This window comes from Equus przewalskii, chromosome 18 (genome assembly GCF_037783145.1).
Source record: "Equus przewalskii isolate Varuska chromosome 18, EquPr2, whole genome shotgun sequence".
Lineage (NCBI taxonomy): Eukaryota > Metazoa > Chordata > Mammalia > Perissodactyla > Equidae > Equus > Equus przewalskii.
Genome location: NC_091848.1, coordinates 50,776,143 through 50,788,867, shown reverse-complemented (window position 1 = coordinate 50,788,867; position 12,725 = coordinate 50,776,143). Strand labels below are relative to the sequence as shown.

Below are 12,725 nucleotides of genomic sequence, written 5' to 3'. Positions count from 1 at the left end.
AGAAATGAGCCTGAAGGTTATCAGTAAGTATGGGAGAGTTTTCCCCTTGGGCAAGTCAAGGAAAGAAAGAGGTCATTTTTTAATATCAGTGGATCCAGAGGCAGATTGTTGTCCCAGAACCACAGCCCTTGACTGAAAGCTTCCCACTTCCTAGGGAATTTCCCCACATCGGTTGGTGCTTCAGGTTTTGTCTCTACAAAATGGAGTGTGGTCCACTGGGGACAGAATATGTCGTTGAGTTGTGTGAGGGCAATTGAGGTAAGAAATCCTCATGGAGAAAATGAGAAACAAGCTCTAAGGACAAAAACGCTTTTACTGCAAGGGCCTAAGTAAGAAGTTGGCGGTAGCTATTAAACGAGATTGTGGAAAGCTTTTATAGGTTATTCATCATCCTCTCCTATTTCTGATATCACACACTCTAAATGATTTCTTCTTTTTCTTCCTCTTGTTTTGCAGAGGTCAGAGGTCGACTCCGCTCACCCATGATGGACAGCCAAAAGAAATGCCACAGGCTCCTGTCCTTATTTCCTGTGCTGACCAGTGAAGCACCCTTTCCTTGTAAAACATTGTGCTTTACCTACTCCCTAGCCTTGTCTTTCCCGAGGGATGCTAGTGAGTCCACGTGGTGGAAAATATAGACTGCACACAAGTGCTTGTCCCCTCCACGGCCCAGGTTCGCTTGAAGCGGAAGTTAGCATCCTGGGCCGGTCTGTTCTTTCGGAACTCAGAGTCTTTGAGGGTGATGTTATCTGTCTGATAATGAGCAGAAACGGGATGATCCTGGAGCTTTGCTTTCTATTGAAGGCTTTTGACGGTCTGAGGTGGTAACTTGGTAAAAGGCTGCCTTTAGTGTAGCTCATTCAGCATCTCTTTTACCAACCAGAGAGTGTGAAACTAGTTTCGTATATTACCTAGTTATTCTTTCAAAACAAAAACAGAAAACAAAAAAACAAAAACTGACGCACTGCACTAGTTATTATTAGACATTCTTAGTCTTTTTTGTACATGCAGATTTAAGTTCTAAGATGGTTTATATAATAGGTTATACCTACATTTATATTGTAGAATAATATTAAAAAGCCTGGTCCAGAGACTCCAGCAGCGCGGGCAGGCAGATGTACCATTGTTAGCGGTGTATGCTCGGCCTCGTGGTCCATATATTCTGCACTTTTCTATTTGCCACCAGAGTGGTAGTTTGCTGGCAAAAAAAAAAAAAAAAGGACAAAAAAATTACAATTCTTACAAGCTGAATTTTTTTCTTAGCCTTGAGTGACCAAGAAGAATTTGCTTGGGGCAAATTGTGGCAAATATTTTCCCAGACCGGGGAAGAAGCGTCCTGCAGATTACAGATGCCTGATGTTTTCATGCCTCGAGGATTCTTTTCTTTTTACACAGGGGTCGAAGTGACCAATGGATCGTTCATACAAACAAAAAAAGAAAAATATTATTCAGAAGTGACCTTAGTATTGCTTCACTATTCTGAACACATTGAAGACACTCACTTCATGTGGACTGTGAGCTACAGACCTTTACATCCATCCCAGACAGACTGGACGGGGAGCAATTGCTATGCACAGCCTGATGGGCGCTGCGGGTTTTTAGAGCCATTTGAGTTTGTGTGGTTAGGGAGGGACTGAGTGAGCAATGAGGGAGGTGTGCCTGACCAGAGTGGGGCTCCCAGTCAGAGATCCACCTGCAAGTTTCTGTTTCCTTTGTGTGTTTTGTTGCTTTTGAGCATAAAACCAACCATACACAGGCCAGTGCCAAGTGGATTAACTGGCTCAGAACATTCAACATATAGACTTAACCACCTGACGTTCACGGTGTCTTGTTTCCTAGCAACAGATGCAAAGTGATAAATCAAAATTAGTCAGAGGCTACAGATTTTACAGGGTATTTGTTCCATAGCACAAAGTATTCCCCCACTCTTGCATCGCAGCACAAACTACCAAATTTTAATCATTGGATTCCAGCAATAATTTTTATTGGTTTTCAAACTGGCGGAATTTTGATAGTGTTAGTTCGAGTTTGAAGCTTTTGAATTAGATCTCTAAATGGTGACAGTTTACAAGGTTTTATCTAGCTTTCTTATTTATACTTGACTGAATTGTAATGATGATTTTTTTTTTCTAATCGTAATTCGACCTAATAGCCATACAAAAAATGACTCTCTTAGTACTGACTTAGGTTTAGCTTTTCATGGTTGTAGATATTACTTCAGTTTCGGTGCTGGAAAATATGTACAACGTACTAACAGAATCGAAAAAGAATATGGAGATTTGTTTTTTTCAAAGCAGGGAAAGAGGGCAGCAGAGCATTGGAATGGTGTCCTCAAATGCATGTTCATTGTGGGCCTGGAGGAAGAGGGAATTAGTAAGCAGGGTAATCAGAGGTGAAAGTTCAACCCCATTCACGTAGAAATAAACCAGGTGAGCCGCCCCGGATTTTAGCATAGTATTTTTACTCTGATGCTGTTTTATTAATGTTTTCTAAATTTCAAAACACAAAGTGAATGTCTGGAAATTGCTGGGTCCCAATATTGGTGGCTGTTGGAGTTTTTGGACCACTTGCTAGCAGTGATTTAAAAATTATAATTAGCTAAAATCCAAAAAAAAAAAAATAAACCAACAACAAAAATTGTATGGTGCAGAACATGCGCCTTGACAATGGTACTAACTTGTTATTCTAGAGAACACATTAGAATAGATCTATTTTTGCCAGAGCACCCTCCTTCAGTCCTCCGATTACATTTCACTAGAGTTCCTTAAGAGATTGCTGTATATTCATGGGACCTTTTTTAAAAAAGAAGCAAAACAAAAGATTACTTTTTTCTATGTGATTAATATCTTACTTGATCTGCTTTTCCTAAACCTCAGTGGCTTTTCCCTTAGGCAGGGGTGGGGCGGGCGGGCAACCTACTGGATATGACTGTTTTCAGATACTTTAAAAAAAAAAAACCTTTTTGTAGAAATGCTTAATTTTTAAGCGGTTAGGCACTGAGAGTAGCAGAAATCCTGCAAAGCTTTATAGTCCTTTAGACACTCACCTTGTCGTTTCTCTGAGTGAAGTCTTGATTTCAATAATAGTGCTTTCCTCATGCCCTGAATCCGCTGGAGAGGGCTGTTGGTATTTTCAGGTAACAACATTTGTTAGCACAAATATTTCAGACCAACATGTAGTACCCCCCCCCATTTATCATTTTCATTTCATTTCTCTCAATCTTTTTTATTTTGGAAAATCATATTGCTATGGTGTGTACCTTAATCTGCCAGCAAACACCACCTACACTAACATTTGTCCCATAAACATCCTCAAGAGAAAAAGTTGTTGCACCTTATGTATATCTCAAGCAAACCAAAATATGATGCTCTTTCTGCTTTGTTTTATTCTAAATTGTTGTATCATATCTTTCTGAAACCATTCTGAATTTAGTTGAAATTATCAATATTTATGCTTTTAACCTTAATTTCTGGATTCAAACCTGTATATAAATCTTTTGAAAAAAATTGTCCTAGCCCTTCTCTGTGATGCTGGAAGTGGATGATTTAGTCTCAGATGGAGACGCAGTACTGTTCCAGTTTTCTTTAGCCTTTTATTTATTTAGTTATTCTGGGTCTTTCCTTTGTAATTTTGAAGTGTGTAGAGTATATTATAGTAACTAACGCTGCAGCTCTAAGAAGCTGAGTGAAAGAAAAAATACTGTAAGACATCCTTTCTAAGTTTGTATCTGTTTGGATACTGTATTGAGATCAGGAAAAGGAGAAACGTCCCACAGCCACGTTAAATTAGGTGAGCTCCCAGATTCCAGGTCAAAACTGTTGCTTCATTAAAGCCCTTTTCCAAGGCTCAGTCCTACTGTTGTAATTCTGGCAGTCTCTTCCCCACAAATATCAGAAGTGCTTATGTTTAATTCTGTCAGATGAGCTTTCCACCAGGGCCATCCCCAGGCCATGCTGACTGCTTTCCCATGGTATCACTGTTACTCCGGTTCCCTCCACTAAAACCACTGGAGAAAAACAAGTGAGGGAGCACCATGAACAGCCCGGAGCAGCCCAGCTGCTCTGCTGGCTCAGAATCCAACATGTCTGGCCCCGGTCGTTTTCTCGTTCAGTCAGATGCTCCTCTGCCGGAGTCAGAGGAAATTTTGTCTGTGGTCTTTGGCTCGTCGGATGGAAATGTTTGCACCTAGGTAGAATCTCAAGCAAATTCTAAATCGATGCAGAACCGGGAGTAAGCTGACAGCTGAATGACATGTTTTGTTTATACGGTGTGGGGGAGGGATGAGATTTGTCACATCGCTCTGTCCCAAGTCTGGCATTTGGCACAATCTGGAGCAGGGGCATCCTGCTGCCTGCTAATCTGCTGTAGGAATCGTGTGTGTCTGGAGACCAGCGGCTGGAGGCTGGAGGCTGGAGGCCGGAGGCCGGCGTCCGTAGAGCAGAGGGAAGCCCCGCCACCTCGCTGGGGGAAGGCAGGAGGTGGGGAGAGGCCTGGCGGCGTCCTCTGTGAAGGGAGAGCGGACGCAATGCTGTGGAGGGGGGATCCCCTTTGGTCGCACGCTCCACAGAGCCCTGACCGAAGGCCAGTCCTCATGGCTACCTCGGCTTTAAGAGTTCATTTCAGTAAGTCCTGTTTCAAAGATTTGTCTTGTTTTGCTTCTACCTTCAGTGCCACTGTTTTCCACTGCAGTGTTTTGACTTTGCAAACTGCCTTCTCCAGAGAGAACAATGTATTGCTGAAAACGGGCAGTAGAAGCAAATGCTGTGATTGCATTTGACCCGTGAAGTATTCAGAGTGACTTCTAGGTGGAAATTAAAGCTTAGCTTTCCCCGCATAGGACCTTGTTTTGCACCTTATGAAGAGTGTACTAATTGTTAATTAGATGTTGCTTTTATTTATACAAGCATTCCCAAAGAATTAGATTTGGATTTTGTTTTTATTTGAGTTTTGGGATTTTTAAAAATTATCTTGTTTAGATTGACTAACATTATACTTAACAATAAACAGGAAACAGTTGTTCAGTTCGTCTTGCCAGCCAGGTCTGGTGAAGTATTCAGGGTCTGATGAACTCGTTGCCTTAGTTCGGCAGTGATAGCTAAGTTTATTATACTCCATCATAAATGACCTTGTCCTTTTCACTGGGGACGTTATCTTCCTTACATTTCAGAGCAAAGAGGCAACAAAAGAGAGAAAAGACAATATACTGGACTCCCTTCGTCCACCTCCATCTCTTTGTGCTATCTTTCCTTTAAAAATTATTTTATACTTTTTGTTCACAAGAAAAATAATTTTCTCTCCTGGCCAAATTTTATTCGTGGTATTATGATTCACACTAATAAATCGAGAGGGAAACCTTGTCCTTAGAAGTTCTGTGGCCACTGTTTTCTTGTTGCAATCCGTGGTCAACGTTGATCCTGCCCTCAGTTTGACTTTTATTTGCCCAGAACTCGTTGTGAAGATTACTCCTCCCTCCAAAGATTGCCTAAGAACTTGGGCCAGAACTGGTTACTGAGTGACCAGGACCGGATTCTATGCCTCCGAACCGTCCCACCCACACTGCAAAGTCTTACCTCACAAGCTCTAACCTAAATTGCAGAGGCGCCAGGATTCACAGGCTGAGAGGGATCTCTCTTTGTGGCCCCCCAGGGCCGGCCGTGTCCCCTGACACCTCACAGCAGTGCCTCGGCTCCAAGAGCGGCAGGACTGGGGGAAGGGAAACTTCGCGATCAGAGCTCAGCAAGGTTTTTCTCATTTCATTAGCCCTAAACAAGTCTCTCGCTCTCAGGAATTTGTCAAAAATAAGAGTAAAAAACCACCTGAGATTCCACCCACCCGATTATGAACTTTTCTCATAGGTTTGAATTGCTTACTGACACGTCATAAATTAACCATAGCCTCATTCGACCACCAGTTCTTAAGTCTCTTCACAGTTTCAGCATGACCTAATCACTCATTTTTTTTTTTTTTTTGCTTTCAGAAATTGGCTTGGTTCTCTTTAGAGTTGGTGTAAACATGCCATGTAATAAATGATTTCCACTTAATGGTACAACAGAATTATTGCTTTCTTAGATGTATGTGTAGTAAAAGTCAATATACACATTTATATAATTTCTTTCTTCAGAATCTTATACTTAATTTGATATTTCTAAAAATTGCACATGTAAGTCATGTGTATAACATGCTAAAGTACTTTAACTGTGATCTTAAAACTGAATAAAAATATTTAATAAAAATTTGAAATATTTTAAAGATATTCAAATATATTTCTTTACGTTCACACTCCTGGCCATAGAGCCTGTGCCTTCAATACGCCGTGTCCGCTAAGAACACTTGGGGAAATACTTTCATGAAAGTAAGACGTGTCAGCTACTTCAGAGCAGCACGTGGTAGCCTCCCCTAAACTGTTTGCCCGAGACTCTCTGTTGTCTGAGCATCCCCGGATGCTTTTCCCTAAGGTGTGGAGTGGAAATCAGCCAGACAGAGGAGGAACATGTGCTTCAGTCTGCTGCTCAGGACGAGAGCCTGGGGGCACCTCCCTGGAAAAGGGAGACCTGAACAGACGGTCTTTCCCTGAATATAACAAAACTGTGGAAGTGAGGTCATTAAGACTGAAACCTAAGGTACACACTCAGACCTCACTTTTTTTTTTTGCTGAATACCATGTTCCTGAAACTTAGACCCTTGGATGTGTCTCTTTATCCTTTGGAACCACGTACCCACAGACTGTATGATAAATACACATATAGTATAATTACATCGAGCAGGCTTAGCATTCAGACAGCCTTGGCTTCAAATTTGGGTTCTACCCATTTCCCACTGGGGTTTTGACCCTCTCTAAACCACACTTCCCTTATCTAAATGGTGGTGGTGATACTACTACTTCACACCGTTGCGAGGATGTAAAGAATATATAGGAAAATGTGAGCTTTGGGGCCTGTAACAGAAATGCTCGTTAAATGGTAATTGTTGATTTGATTATTTTCATTTCACCTCCAAGATTGGATCAGGGTGGGGAAATTCTCCTTTCTTCTTGCGTTCTTATGGCTGGACTAATAATAAAATTGACATAACAGACAACATAAAATAACATATTAACAGGAGAAAAACCCAGTTTAAGACATACATATTGGAGATGATAGAGAAATGATGCTCAGAGAGCAAACAAATCAGGCAGTATATATATATCTTGTATGCAAAGAAATAATAAATTTGTGAGGAATGACAGGACAAAGAAACTTAGATCTGAAGAATTTAAGCAGAGTTTAGGCTCAAGGTAGTAAATTACTCAGGGTTCCCGGCGCTGAAGTCCCCAGCTGTGGTGATAAGGATGCGGGGAGAGCATCTTTCACACTGGAGATTTATTTCCTACTTTCAGGGGAGACAGAGACTGGAGGGTCAGAAAGCCATTTTTGCTTCTCAAGTAACTTATTTAAATAATCAATATGCCATTGTGGGATATTGTGGGGTGGCCTGCCCTGGGCGCCAACAGTTGACATGTTTAAGTATATCAAAATGAGATCTAAGCATAACCTCCCCTTCAAAATAAACTTCTGAGGGTCTGATGCATTAGGGGTGAGCTGTTTCAGGAAATCTTGTGGTTTTGGAAACTCAGAGTAGGTTAAATTCCCATAGCTAACTCGTATGTAGCAGTACAAGATTGCTCTATAAAGTGGGTCTACCTAATGCATTACGCTTTCCAGTACTGCACCACACTTCCTTGTAATTACTGAAATTAAATGTGTTGTGGGGAGGGAGGGGTCCATACCAAAGACTATAAATTCTGTTAGGAAAAAAGGTAGCAGAGTATACATATGTGTGGCTTTATGATCCTACACACATTACAATTACACTTGTCCTTTTGGGTATGACATGAAATCTCTCAAGGAAAAGTGAAATTGTTCTTAACAATAGGTGAGCTAAAATTACCACTGACTCCATTCCATGCGTACGGAAAGAAGATAAAATTGTTAGTCAGGGGGCCGGCCCTGTGGCCGAGTGGTTGGGTTCGTGCGCTCCGCTGCAGGTGGCCCAGTGTTTTGTTGGTTCGAGTCCTGGGCGCGGACATGGTACCGCTCATTGGGCCACACTGGGGCTGCATCCCACATGCCCTAACTGTAGGGACCCACAGCTAAGAATATACAACTATGTACCGGGGGGCTTTGGGGAGAAAAAGGAAAAAAATAAAATCTTTAAAAAAATTGTTAATCAGAATTTATCAAAAACCTTTTCACCTTTGAAATTTTCAAATATATGCAAAAGTAGGCTAGCATGTTGAGCTCCACATACCCATCATCCAGCTTCAACAAATACCATTTTCTAAATTCCTACTTCATCTGAATTTAGCCCATTTTCTTCCATTTCATCCCCCAACCCCAGATATGCATATCCTAGAAGCATGATTTCATGTATACTTAGGATACAGCCTTTAAAAATAAATCTTTTGATATGTATGTACAAGTTCCCATTTTTTTTTATGTATCGCCTCCTCATGATTCCAAAAATATGTTTCCTTCCTGTCCGAAGCAAAAGGAATCCATGAGCCACAAGAACAGTAGTGCTGGAATGAAGGTAACTTGGAATTAGAAACACTGTTCAAATTGGACATCTACATTTACCTTTTTTGATCTAGTTTTCTAAAGAGATTTTAACTTGACCAAAGAGAGCCCTCCCTTAACATGTGTTTGGGGAAGGGAGAGTCTTGCTTTCTATGATCTGTTTTCCAGACTTAATGTCTAAAAAGGCCCAAGGGCTAAAACTTAGAACTTTATATAAAACTGTGGTAAACTTTGTATCACCTTTACACTTTGCCCTCCAACCCTGTTCTCACTGCGTTTTCTTTCTCCACCAGACTTCCAAGACTGAAATCTCTCATAGGGGAGAAGTAGAGACAAAATTTTCGAGGAGCTCTGGAAAGCTGGTGCCAGAGATTAAAAACTCTGAAATCCTGGGTCAACAAACACCAGAAATTAAAGCATAAAATGAAACCCCTTGCTGGAAGAGAGAAAATGAGAATTCTACCATAAGGCTCACCCCACTTGGAGATCCTTTTACCCACGGGAATTTTACAAAAGGTCATTTGGTCTCAGGGTTGTGTGTTGCAGAGTCAGAAGAGAAAAATGTGAGGATTGAACGTGTCTTGAGAATGACGGAGGATGAAAAGGGAAAGTTCATACAAATAGGTCTGTAAAGTTTGATGTCTAAAAGTCAAAATGGTTTTAAAGCCAGTGTGAAAATATTTCCAAGAAATATACTCAAGTAGAATGATTGTTTCTGATCTACTATTTTTTCCATTTGATCTATTTTTTCCAGTCTAATATTGGGCATCGTATCTGTGGTGCTTATGAAAGGCAAATTAAACAGAATTCGCATCTTCCAGAAATAAATATATGAAAACACTGAAAAAAATATATACAAACAATAGAAATATAATCGTCGGTAGATACAAAAATACGTGATGATTTGCTATCTAATTTGAAGTATTTGTTGAAATATATTTAATGGAAAGGCAGTATTGATAGAATTTTAAAAATTTTTCCTCCAAAATATATAATTCTTGAGCTAAATACTGGAAAAGTCTAGACATCATTTCATAAAATAATTTTAAATTTTCACTTGCCCCATACTATATCTTTGCTTGGGTTTTTATAGCAGTATATTAAAAATATAAGAGCAATATTCTGCATGTGAATCCTCAATGCATCTTCATTAAACATGTATATCAATCAAAGTCAAAACTGTATTGTTAGGGGGCCAGCCCCATGGCGGGTTTAAGTCCATGCACTCCACGTCCGCAGCCCAAATTCTTGGGTTCAAATCCTGGGCATGGACCTACATCATTCATCAACCCATGCTGTGGTGGCAACTCACATTCAAAATAGAGGAAGATTAGCAACAGATGTTAGCTCAGAGCAAATCTTCCTCACCAAAAAAAATAAAACAATGGGTCGGCCTGGTGGCGTAGCAGTTAATTCACGTGTTCCACTTCTCGGCGGCTCAGGGTTCACTGGTTCAGATCCCAGGTGCAGACATGGCACTGCTTGGCAAGCCATGCCATGGTAGGCATCCCACATATAAAGTAGAGGAAGATGCGCATGGATGTTAGCTCAGGGCCAGTCTTCCTCAGCAAAAAGATGAGGATTGGCAGCAGATGTTAGCTCAGGGCCAATCTTCCTCAAAAGACAACAAAACTGTGTGGTTAGAATAAAATTGCTTAAAAACAGTATGTTCCATTCAACTTCTGTTTCAAGGCCCATGAAAATCATTTAACCTCGCTTGCTTTGGCTCCAGGAAAGTTCTCTGTTATGCATACCTCATGTCCATTATACTGCTTGTATCTTGCTCCTATAACAACAATCATTCAGCAAGTCTGCGTTGGATGCCTCCTACTGGGTACCCACCAAGTACCAACCGGGCAGTCTTCTGAGGTGTGTGATCTAGTGGGGGTGAGAGATACTCCACTGAAATGCAACATGGATAAGGGTGGGCGTGGGAATCAAAGGCTGTCAGGAAGAAGTTATGTGTAGTCTCATGTGAAACTTGATAATCTGCATTTTGAAGACTTAAGAAAAAAAAGTGTATGTGTTCCTGTTCTACTTTAAAAGAATTTTATTATTTTAAAGCTCTTTCTCACATAAGAGATCTTGGCACAAGAAAAGAAGGAGCTGCTTACACCAGGCTGCAGATCTCCCAGACTGACCGAAATGTGTTAGAACTCTGGGGAAGATCGTTATGCAGTGTGTGTTTCCTTTATGTGTGTCCTGGGCACGGACATCCCGGCTCTGCTGATTCCAGGATGGATGTCCTGAGGTGACAGCCTTGGCATGGCTGGGGGTATCTGAAACCGTGAGGTCACACAGCGCAGCTTAAGCATTTGGCCTTAGAGGCAATTCTGGTGGCCATATAGTGTGACTCCCCAACTCTGTTTTCCTTCTTCCTTTGATGTACCTATCTTTCCTCACCTTAGTCCTAACTCTTGCATATTGCTGAAGTTTAATTTTTTCAATCTTTGCGTTTTTCTTCAATGGTGACACACCCCTTCCTGCCCCCCCTCAACCCCCGAAAAAGTTTTTTTAGCTTTCCCTGTCTTGTTTACTTTTTTCTCACCTGAAAATAACTAATGTTTTTAAAGTGGGTGAATGACTCAAGAAATCCCTTGCTTCGGGAAGATTTCATTCACGATCCTTTGCTTCCGGGAGCTGTTGTGAAGGATTCTCGTTTTTAGTGTTGCTGCTGCCATTTCAACGTGAGTCTAAATGGAGCACATGAGTCTTCCTTTGTTAATCCTCAGCCTTTAAAAAGGACTTTACTACAGGAAATACCTGTTCTAATCTAGGACTGTGTGGGATTACTTCCCCTGTGGGAGTACTGAAGGCTGTGTGTCTACTTTTTAAACTAAACCTTCCTCTCAGTATGGCCAAATCAAAATCTCCTTTTTAGAGATCAATAGTTAAAGAAATTCTTTTTTTTTTAACTCCAACATCATCTGCTTCTTAAAGCAAGATGATGTCTCTTGGGTGTGCAAACTGCACGGTACATAAGTGTGAATTCGGAGAGACTCAGGCGCTGAGATCTGTGTCGCCAGAAGGCTCCACTGGTCTTCCTCTCCCCACTTCCAAAGATCTGACTTTAAACGGGTGGGTCACCTAGGGAGCAACGTGTCCTGAGGACCTGGTGTGTGCCAAGGACTGGCTGAAGCCTGCACGAGCCCACCCACCCTGGCTCCTGAAATTCCAGCAGGACTGCTTGGGGTTGACTCAAGTATGCACAGCCCTTCCTAGGACACCGTTCAAACTGGAATCAGACCAAAATTTTTTCTTCTATCTATGGGCATTTATTCATGTGAATTACTTTTTTTGGGCTCTCTTTCACTCCTACCCACACATCCAATATTCCATATGCCTTCTTTTAAAAAACAAATGGTTTTCTGGTCCGGGTGTGCACTTTTCTCTTTTGAGTTGCCTTTGTGTGACATTCTAGCCTGCCACCACCACCACCTGCTCCTCAGCCAAAGATCTATTTTAGAATCTGTCCCAGCTTTTGAGCCTACTGCAGAGCAGCGTCAGTAATTGGTGGTGCAAGATGAACTGAGTCATAAATGAGCTGATGAATAATATTTCCTAGGGAAGCACAGACCTTCGCCCGCAGTCAGAGAAAGACAAGGCAGAACCAACCACGTGGCAAGATTGCGCTTCCGGCTGGGCCCTGGAAGACGCCCCAGCCACAGAGCACGAAACTGGCTTTTCCCCGAAGGTTCACCTTTCCCTGCTGAGGAGGGTTGGCTGCCAGCACAATCCTCCGAGACCTGGATGGGAGCCAAGGCCTCCGAGATTAAGCTGCTACAGATGAGCGATGCAATTCACACTTCTTGGTCCCTTTTATTTTCTTCCTAGTCAATTTTACATTAACGGTAAAACTTTGTAACTTGAATGTTAACCTCGTAATAGCTTAAACGGTTTACCTTCAAAACTTACATCATACGCACGTACGGTTCTGTTTGAAAATCAGACAGAAGGTGATCCATTTTCATGTAAACAGTGACCTTCTGTGTCCCCAGGATACAAAATAAAAGCTGAGAAATGGGCACTTCTCCTCCCACCATCTTTATTTTTTTAAAAATAAAGCTAGTATTTTATACTACTTGTGTTGCAAGTATTACCCACAATGTTTAAGTAGAATTATATGGGTTTCAAATTCACTCAACAGCCTGATCCACCTTTTCCAGTTTT

General features: G+C 41.4%; 1 protein-coding gene across 35 annotated transcripts in view; it reads left to right on the top strand.

The window, feature by feature from the left end:
* The window catches only part of BBX (BBX high mobility group box domain containing), a 263,283-nt gene extending 257,032 nt beyond the window's left edge, over nt 1-6,251 (top strand). For 20 of the 35 annotated variants that reach the window (XM_070582825.1, XM_070582859.1, XM_070582826.1 and 17 more), the window contains one exon: nt 457-6,251. In XM_070582825.1, the coding sequence (XP_070438926.1) occupies nt 457-544 (88 nt within the window). In that variant the 3' untranslated portion in view covers nt 545-6,251. The remainder of the gene's footprint in view (nt 1-456) is intronic. The other 15 variants (XM_070582854.1, XM_070582850.1, XM_070582844.1 and 12 more) reach the window with 1 other exon arrangement.
* Nucleotides 6,252-12,725: the final 6,474 nt, after the last annotated feature.